At 38.1% G+C, this 10,084-nt stretch overlaps 1 protein-coding gene across 1 annotated transcript in view; it reads left to right on the top strand.

Moving 5' to 3' along the window:
- The first annotated feature begins 5,498 nt into the window (after nucleotides 1-5,498).
- LOC139318627 (cytochrome P450 2J5-like) overlaps nucleotides 5,499-10,084 on the top strand; it is a 67,206-nt gene continuing 62,620 nt past the window's right edge. Inside the window, exon 1 of the mRNA XM_070946176.1 lies at nucleotides 5,499-5,669. Coding sequence (XP_070802277.1) covers nucleotides 5,499-5,669 — 171 coding nt within the window. The remainder of the gene's footprint in view (nucleotides 5,670-10,084) is intronic.

The following is a 10,084-nucleotide window of genomic DNA, read 5'->3' as shown; positions in this document are numbered from 1 at the left end:
GTGCCTTCCGCCGTGCCCTTAAAACCTTCCTTTTCCAGCAAGCCGGGCTGGCCTAATTTTTTTAAGTGTTTTTAAGTGTTTTGTTTATTGTTTTTAATTAATGGGGCCAAATTTATATATGTATATTTTAACTGTATTTTAATATTTGTACTTGATGTTTTTACTTGGCTGTTCACCGCCCTGAGTCCTCAGGGAGAAGGGCGGTATACAAATTCAAAATAAAATAAAATAAATAAAATAAAATAAATCTCCATAGACACTTTCTCTGTTGGTATTCCAATTTCCCATGTTAACTCTATTAAGTGATTGTGTAGAGCAACCCAGTTTCAAGGATTTGAATATTCCAAATTTGCCTCTCCCTCTTTTCATCGCATATCGATTGGGGATACTCTTTCCTATCGCTGGTACAATTGTTGCTATTTTCTTTTATCTAATGCTTTAGCTTTTCTTCCTGAATGCTGTACTTCATTGATTGGAAACATATAGCAGCATGTCTTTTGATCCTCAGTCTAATTAGTGCTGGTATTTTTGTCAACAAGATGTTATCACATGAATTTACATACATGTGATCAAATGTTGCATGTATAGGAGGCAGAGTGATCTATCTTTTCCTTTTTAATCAGTGGCAAGATCTGGAGTGGGAGCAAAACCATTTAGGGAAATGTATTATGTACCATCTAGAATTGTATGCCATGTATTGTATACCATCTAGAGTCATTTTGGTGAATGAGACAATTTATATGTGAAGTAAATTATTAAATTAACAAGAAGCAAGGAGGTGATTCAAGCAGAGAACTGGGGGATTCTTATCCTTTTTTTTTTTTAAATCAAGTTTTATTGATTTTCCCCCCCACATTCACCCGCATATTTTATGAACAGAGTATTGGCCAAATCATATCTTATACAATTTATCATATTCAAATACATTGTACTCAATTACAATTTTTGCCAAGATCTTCTTTTTCCATTTTTTAATCATATCTTAATATTTCTATGCTTAATTGTATAAACAATATCTTCATTTGCCCTCAAATTCTAATTTTTCTGTTTACTCATATTTATTCTCTTTTATTTTTTAACAATTCATTCTTTATCCTAGTGCATTAATATATGTTCGGGGTTGCCTTTCTTCCATTTCATCTTTTTTGTTGTACAGCAATCTTTCTTCTCAATCTCTTCCATCTCCTTCCCTTCTTTCCTTCTTACTTTCTTCTTCCCTCCTCTCCTACTCCTTCTCTACTTCCCCTTCCTTTCTCCCTCTCCTCCTCTCTTTCTCCCTGTCTAACCCTCTCTCCTACTCTGATTTCCCCTCCCTTCCTTCCTCCCCTCTCTTCCATTCCTCTCTCTCCTTCTCCCTCCCTTCCATCCCTCTACTCCTTCTTTCATCTCTCTCTATTGCTGCATTCATTTTCAGTTTGCTATTTTCCACTATGGTGTCCAGGCAACCCCGACTTTTCTTTAACTATATTTCTCAAAATTCCCCTTATCTTTTAATTATTAACAATATATTTCAACTTATTTTTATCTTAAATCCTTTGCTAGAATAGCCTTCCAACCCTTAATCTGTTTTACTTTTAACGATAGTAAAGTAACCCTTACCTTCATCATTTACTAACATTCAATTTTGTTCAATTTTACATTTCAATTTTCCATCTTGATTTCAATTAATTCTATTTTTGCTATTATTTCTTTCCAATTAGTACATCCTCCAACAACAAAAACATATAATCCATTCTGTCTTTCACATTGCATCTACTGATCTATTTTACATTAAACAGCATATTTCTTCTTTTTTACTTCTTATTCACATTTCATTTTATCCTTACTTATCTCCCTTTTACAATAATCTATATCCTCCTTCTAGATTACTTTTCACCTACAATTTCTACAACTAACATCCTTCTCTTTATTAACATATTAATATTTTTACTATTCCCTAACCATTTTCATTTATTTATTTATTTATTTATTTATTTATTTATTTATTTATTTATTTATTTTATTAGATTTCTATACCGCCCTACTCCCGAAGGACTCAGGGCGGTGCACAGCCAAACAATAAAAACACATACAATACAAAATTTAAAAATAGAATAATCTCTTCACAATTCCATTTCTCCCATTCCCTTATCCTCCTCCTCCTCCTCCTCCTCCTCCTCCTCCTCCTCCTCCTCCTCCTCCTCCTCCTCCTCCTCCTCCTCCTCCTCTTCTTCTTCTTCTTCTTCTTCTTCTTCTTCTTCTTCTTCTTCTTCTTCTTCTTCTTCTTCTTCTTCTTCTTCTTCTTCTTCTTCTTCTTCTATCTCCCTTTCTGCCTCTTTTCTTTAAATTTAACTCTTTTAATTTTCCCTCTCAATATTTCCCCATTTCTTTCTCCTCTTTTTCTGTTTGAGAGGTATTCCCCCTTATCCATTTTTATTCTGTCACTGTTAATCCCAGTGTAATCATCTGTATCTTTATTTTCATTTATTTCCTTTTCAGTATTGTCTCCTTGTTTCTCTTGCTTCTCATTCATCTTTTCTCCTTCCTTTTTTTTTTTTTTTGCATTCTAACCAATCTTCTGCTTCTTTATTTCCCTTAAATGCTTCTCTTATCTTTTGAAATATCTCCCTTAGGATCTAATATTCATCCTCCCAATTCTCCATATTGTCAATTTAAAAGACAAGAATTTTTAAATTTATTACTTTCGTTTGCATATAATTCAAATCAAAGTCCATGTAGTGTCTCTTTTTACTTTTCTTTTCATTTTTTCCAGATAGTGTCCAATTCAAATATTCATTTGAGCCATTTCAATTTCAGTCTTTGTCCTTTCCACTCCTCTTAATCTTGTGACAGCTAATCTTGTTACATTTAATCTTGTTTAATTTCTTCCAAATCCAGTTTTAAATCCAGGTGGAAGGTTCCTTTAGGGCTTTAGTTTTAACTTTAAAGTTCCTCTCTTTTTTTTCCGCTTAAATTTCCAAGGGCTGCTAATTACTCATTGAGACTTCTTTCAAGCTTTTAAAAGTTTTTTGTTCTTACCTATGAGTTGGCCAATCACTCATCTGGTAACAATACTCTGTTCAATCTCCACTCCTGCATTTCCTCTTCTTGGTTGTGACTGCTCTGGCTTTTGACAGCTCCAGGGCTGCCTTCCTTCGCCAATGGGTCGAAGACTAATGCCGGCACTTCGGGGAACTTGCTCTTTCCCTATCTGTGCCAGCCTGTGCCTTCTTTCTTCACTGTCCCTACAGGGCACCTATGATCCCTAGGGATCCCCAAAATCGGCTGGGATATTGGTGTTCTCCTGGAACTCCAGAATCCACACCGTACCGCCCAATGCCGGCCACCCCCTTAGAATAGAATAGAATAGAGCTGGAAGGAACGTTGGAGGTCTTCTAGTCCAGCCCCCTGCTCAAGAAGGAGAACTTATACTATTTCAGATAAGTGATTGTCTAGTCTCTTCTTAAAAATCTCAGATGATGGAGCACCCATGATTTCTGAAGGCAATCTGTTCCACTGGTTAATTGTGTTCACTATTAGGAAGTTTTCCTTAATTCCAGGTTGCTTCTCTCTTTGATTAGTTTCCAACCATTGTTTCTTGTCCTGCCCTTTGGTGCTTTGGAGAATAATTTGACCCCCATCTTCTTTATGGCAGCCCCTCAAATACTAGAACACTTCTATCATGTCACTCTTAATTCTTCTTTTCTTTAGACTAGCCAGACCCAAAACCTGCAGCCGTTCCTCATGTGGTTTAGTTTCAGGCCTTTGATCATCTTAGTTGCTCTTCTCTGAACTTTTTCCAAGGTCTCAACATCTTTTTTGTAGTATGGTGACCAAAATTGGTTGCAGTATTCCAGGTGTGATCTCCCTAAGGTTTTGTAAAGCAGCAGTAATACTTCCCGTATATTATTCACTTCTATTTCTCCTTATTGGTTGGGTGGCCTGTGATATACACCTATGGGAATGTAATTTTTTCCCCTTTTATATTGACCCATATACATTCTGGAAGGTTTTGATCTTTGATCATGTGCATTTCTGTAAATATATAGTGATCTCTCACATATAATGCAACTCTACCTCCTCTTTTTGCAGATCTGTTTTTCTTTTTCTTTTTCTTTTTTGAACAATTTGTATCCATCCATCAGTACATTCCAGTCATGGGGTTTTGTCCCAGCAGGTTTCAGGATGGCTAGATCCTACTCAGGCCATATAATCTTTATAGGTTTAATGAGGCAATTTTCCTGATGAAGCTTTAGCATGGATCATTTTCAGATGTGCTCATGGATTAGGCATGGGGATGGTAATGACATTGTTGGGTAAGTACTGCTAAACACCCACAGTTGTCTACCTCTAATTTGATGCTTGGATTAAGGGCATTTTTCAATCAATAACAGTTGCTTCAGGATCTATTACAACAGCTGGTGCAGAATGCGGCCGCACGGGTTGTGATGGGAGCGTCCCAACACTGACATGTTACACCCCTCCTGCGCGACCTGCATTGCCCTTCGTTGCCCTTCGGGTGAGGTTCAAGGTGCTGGTTATTACCTACAAAGCCCTTCATGGCCTAGGCCCAGGATATTTGTCGGACCCCCTGCAGCCAGCGACAATTCCCAATCGCCCGGTATGTTCCCATAGACAGGGCCTCCTCAGGGTGCCGTCAGCCAGTGTCAGCTGGCTACCCCCAGGTGGAGAGCTGTTTAGTTGCAAAAAGTTGATCAACTGCATAGATCCAGAGTTAATCAACAGCATGATGCCCTCATGAAGCCATTCTTTTATTTGGAGAGGAAGATGAGTGAGATTTTTTTTTCATGACAATGACCTGTTGATGGGCTTGCAGTTGTATGCCTGCACTAAATAGCAATAGCACTTAGACTTATATACTGCTTCACAGTGCTTTGCAGCCCCCTCTAAGTAGTTTACACAGTCAGCATATTTGCCCCCCAACAATCAGGGTCCTCATTTTACTGACCTCAGAAGGATGGAAGGCTGAGTCAACCTTGAGCTGGTGAGAATCAAACTGCCAAACTGCAGTTAGCCGGCAATCAAGCAGAAGTACCTGCAATATTGCATTCTAACCACTGTGCCACCATGGCTCATGCTTTATGCAGATTACATAATATTAATGTCATATACTCAGGTAGGGATGAGAAGATTGGCGTACAGATTTAACCTATGTTATCCACTCTACTAGTGGAACCATATGCCACCATGACTCAATAACGCACAAGATTCAACTTTTATATTCAGATAAATTTCATGGACATGTGGTATACCATGACTTAAAAAAATTCTGGCATAGTCAAATTAATGAGTAGCACTACTCATTAACGTGCATTAATGTGATAATAGCTCGTTGATAAAGTACCAGCATTAATTAAACAGAATTTCAAAAGACATGATGTTTATTTCCCATCAATGGAGTATATAAAACAGGAAGAAAAGCAGAAAGTATCAGACAAAAGGAGACAACCAACTCCAGATCAACCACAAAGTCTCAGAGAGAAAGAACGAGCAAGATAATGATGGCAATAGGGATATTTTTGTTTGTTTTGCTGCTTGCTCTGCTGATTCTCCTCTTCTTCAAACAACTCTGGTCCCAAAGACATTTGCCTCCCGGTCCTTTGGCTCTACCTTTCATTGGCAACATGTGGGGTTATGGATTTTGGCTTCGTGAAGATTTTTTCCTTAAGGTATTTCATTCTAAGTATTCAATCAGTAATATGCAAAATAATTCTCAATTATTTTCTTTGTACCATAACTATAGACAAACGTATTAACTTAGTGAAATATTCCTGAGTAAGGAATATTGTCGAGCCCGACATCAGCTCAACGTATTTGTCGGGCTCGACAAATATAATTAATCAAACAATAGTGATGACATTTGACTATGTGCCTTATTATGCCAGAATACTCAAGCTGAGACCTGTTCACAGGGCAGGAGGTAAAATAATGGGGTTGAATTTTTAGAAGGCTGATTCTAGCTCAATCTTACCAGTCAATGGTAAAATTTTCATTATGGAACCAATTCTTCAGTGTTTTCCCCTCCACTCTGCTCAAATGAGGATAGACATCCTTCTGCTGAAAATGCTTTATGTTGTATTCCTGCACTGAGCACTTGGTCAAACGTGACAGCCTACTGTAAATGATTGCTTCTAATTCTGCAATTTTATAATGATTTCAAAAAATTTTTCTAGATTTGAGTTCTGAAGAGAAACATCTGTTTAAGATAATAAGTCGTGTAGATGGCTGGTGAAGGAAGCAATAGCCTAGGTTTGTCTGTTCAAAACTTCATATTTTGTTTAGGCACGACTGTTGATGAAATTATCATACTGCCTAGATGTAAAACTTTGCTTTCCTCCACATTACATTTCATGTTGATGAATAGGGCCAAGATCTTTTTGGATGCTGAGCTTGTCTTCTGGGGCGCTGGGTATTCCCTACCTTGAAAGTTTGCATCGCAATGCGTCTGTTCACCTGCCAGACTAGGTCACTGGGCCGCCTTTCTGTCTCTCAGATTGGCTGTCTCCCCATCTCTCAGATGGGCTACCAGGCCACCTCTCAGTTGGGACACTGGACTGCCTGTCAGCTGGGCTGCTTCTTAGTTGGGCTGCTGGGCCGCCTTGTTAGAAAAGTTTTAGGTTTAGGTTGTAGAGGTCAATAAGATCTTGGAATGTCTCAGCAGCTACAATTAAGCCAGATTTCATTTATCAAGAAAACTTTGTTTATTTAAAATCAATAAACTATTTACATTTTTAAATTACAGCACATTGTCTCTTGGTCCTTATTTACTTCATAGGTAAATGTGCCTAGATCATATTTCCTTTTTATCTAGTCATTTTGACAGAGACAAAATGTCTGTTGTTGAGCAGCTGTAAGTCTGTCAGGTCTGGTCCTCGCAAGTCTTTCTCCAGTGTTCGTCTTCTCCAGTTCTGGAGTGTGTGTAAAGGGGTCATATTTATATGGTGGCTAAGCCACTCCCCCTTTAGTCCTTTGATCAAAATGGAGGGAAAGTATAAACACAAAAACAATCCTTCCAACATGGACAGTGCAGTTCAGTGGCACCATTTCAGATTATTATCTGACACGCCTCTCATCTTGGATACTGGTCTGCCTCTCAGATGGGCTGCCTCTCATTTGGGCCGCTTCTCACCTTGTTAAAAGGATTTCCCCCCCCTCAAAGTTTAAAAATTCTAGAAATTTATTTTCAAAATTCCCAAAATGTAGAAGATTTTTTTAAAAAAAGAAAATTTAAACTGAATTTTCTATTCTTAAACGTTAGTCTTCCAGAATAAGAGAGTAACAGTGCTGAAGGAATTTATATCATTCTGGACAAATGGCTGTCCAATATCCTCTCAGAAACCTCCAGTGATAGACACCCACAGTTACTGAAGTCAAACCAGTTCCACTGGTTAAATGTTTACCCTGTCGAGAAATTTTACCTTTGTTCTAGGAGTTCTAAGTTCTCCTTTTTGTTCCCTCCTATTGCTAATCTTGAGGTTGCCTTCTAGATATAGTCTGTAAACCACACATGTATTGAAAATGACAGATGAATAAATATTTGGAAAGTAAAACAAAATCTCAGCTGAAAAGAAAAAAATTGTATCACAGCTGAGAGTAAAAAAAATATGAAATGTCAGCTTTGTTAGTGAAATTTTTTTTGTATGTATGTGTATATAAAAAGGTAATATAAGACTAGTCCACAAAAATCGACAAACATCAGGATTCTATCCTCAACAAAGCACCAGAAGGAATATTATTCATGACTGTCTTTCAACATTTGTGTATTAGCAATAGCAATAGCACTTATATACTGCACTTCACTGTGCTTTTACAGCCCTCTCTAAGCGGTTTACAGAGTCAGCATATTGCCCCCAATAATCTGGGGGCTCATTTTACTCACCTTGGAAGGATGGAAGGCTGAGTCAACCTTGAGCCTGGTGAGATTTGAACTGCCAAATTGCAGGCAGCCAGCAGGCAGCAGAAGTAGCCTGCAGTACTGCACTCTAACCACTGCACCAGCGCAGCTCATTCTTGAATAAATGAGTCAGCTGGAAAGACAAAGTGAAAAGCTCATTCACTTTCTCTTCTTGGTAAACATCTTACCATATTTGTAATCTGAAAAGCATCTGCTACGTTTTGCAACATAATGCTGGTACTCAACCCTAAAATTTAGAATCTGCTTCTAGACTCATGTTTCTTTCTTTGAGACTAATTTAACCATGTTTTTTTTTTTTCCTTTCTGTCTAATGGTGGGATGACTTAGGGGAAAACCCTTCCTTTTCCCTGAATAGATTTTAGAATTTTAGAATTTCAGCTCAGGAATAGTTTCTGCTGCCATTGCAACAGAGATATTCTGAGATGAGGCTGAAAGCAGCTATTCAGTATCATTCCTGCATACAGAATATATATTTATTTAATTTAATTTATCTAATTAATATATCGCCCATTTCATCTAAGATATTCTGGACGGTTTACAAATAAAAGCCATACAGAAGAGACGTACTGTAGATAAAAACAACTTTAAGAACAAGAGTAATAGTAAGTTAAAAACTTGTTATACTTGCAGTCATGTGTCTCAGCTTTTCTGTCTTTTTCTGGAGCCAGAGAAAATGGGTTTGCCACACACTCTGTCTCTTATTAAGCAAACTGGAGATGGTAGCACTGTGACCAAAGCAGATTCACCAGGATGCATTTCTCTGCTGTTGAAGATGGCATTTGTCTCCAGTAGTGTCATAACGCTCCCTATATAGACTGTAATAGTTTCACTAGATTCTTTCTGATTTTGGGCTGCTGTTGACTCACATGCCTTCTCACACTCCATCTGCATGAGTCATACCTCACAAACAAGTTCATCAATGTTTGTTTTTTTTTTGTTTTTTTTTTTACAATTTACCCAACAGTTTGAATGGAAATTGTATTGCTCCCGTGGCCAATCTTAATTCAGGTTGCAACTGATCAGATGAAGAACATTACTTCAGGGCAGACAAAGCTTCCTAAAATGTCCAATCAATGTAAAGCTGCCAGTTGGAAAGTTGAGGAGTTGGTGGCTTAAAAAACCAGAGGGTGAAGAGGTTGAGAAAGCCTCTGAAAACCAAAATGGAATGCTCAAAAGATGTGATTCATAGACAAGTTGTTTCAGACAACCATTGGCTCAAATATCTGTCAGTCAAAGGGGGATTTAGAACTAAGAAGAAATTTCCTAACAATTAGAACAATTAATCAGTGGAACAACTTGCCTTTGGAAGTTGTGAATTCTCCAACACTGGAAGTTTTTAAGAAGAGATTGGATAACCATTTGTCTGAAATGATATAGGGTTTCCTGCCTAAGCAGGGGGTTGGACTACAAGACCTCCAAGGTCCCTTCCAACTCTGTTATTCTAATTCTAATTCAAATGGGAATGAGCAATCAGAACACCAGCTCTCATCTGAGGCATGGGAGAAGGGAGCAAACAGACAGGAGATGGTGGATTTCAGGCAGAAACAAAGAGAAAGGAAAATCCCAGGAAAAATAAAAAAGAAGAAAATGGAGTAGTTCTTGGCAGTAGCAATAGCGCTTAGACCTATATACCACAGTGCTTTACAGTCCCCACTAAGCGGTTTACAGAGTCAGACTCTTGCCCCCAGCGATCTGGGTCCTCATTTTATCAGCCTTGGAAGGATGGAAGGCTGAGTCAACCTTGAGCCTGGTGAGATTTGATCTGCCAAATTGCAGGCAGCTGACAGTCAGCAGAAGTAGCCTGTAGTTCTGCATTCTAATCATTGTGCCACTATGGCTCATGATGGTGGATTTCAGATAGAAATAAAGAGAAAGGAACATCCCAGGAAAAATAAAATAAAAGAAATGGAGTAGTTCTTAGAGGAATCGTAGAGAAAATAAGTTTCTAAAGAGAAGAGAATTGCCTGCGGCATATTGCACAAGTCTTAGAATTGAGGGTTTAGGAAAGACGGTAAATCTGTTTTATTTGTAATACTTCTCAACTTTGATTCACTTGGCAGCCTGCAAAACGATATGGAAATATATACTCCATATCGGCCGGACATTACCTTATAGTAGTGCTGTCTGGATTCAAAACTGTAAAAGAAGCAATGACCAGCTTCCCAGAAG

The sequence above is a fragment of the Pituophis catenifer genome, unplaced genomic scaffold, assembly GCF_029215685.1.
Source record: "Pituophis catenifer annectens isolate HBS135680 unplaced genomic scaffold, rPitCat1.0.hap2 SCAF_6, whole genome shotgun sequence".
Classification (NCBI taxonomy): Eukaryota; Metazoa; Chordata; class Lepidosauria; order Squamata; family Colubridae; genus Pituophis; species Pituophis catenifer.
This window is presented reverse-complemented; position numbering and strand designations above follow the sequence as displayed.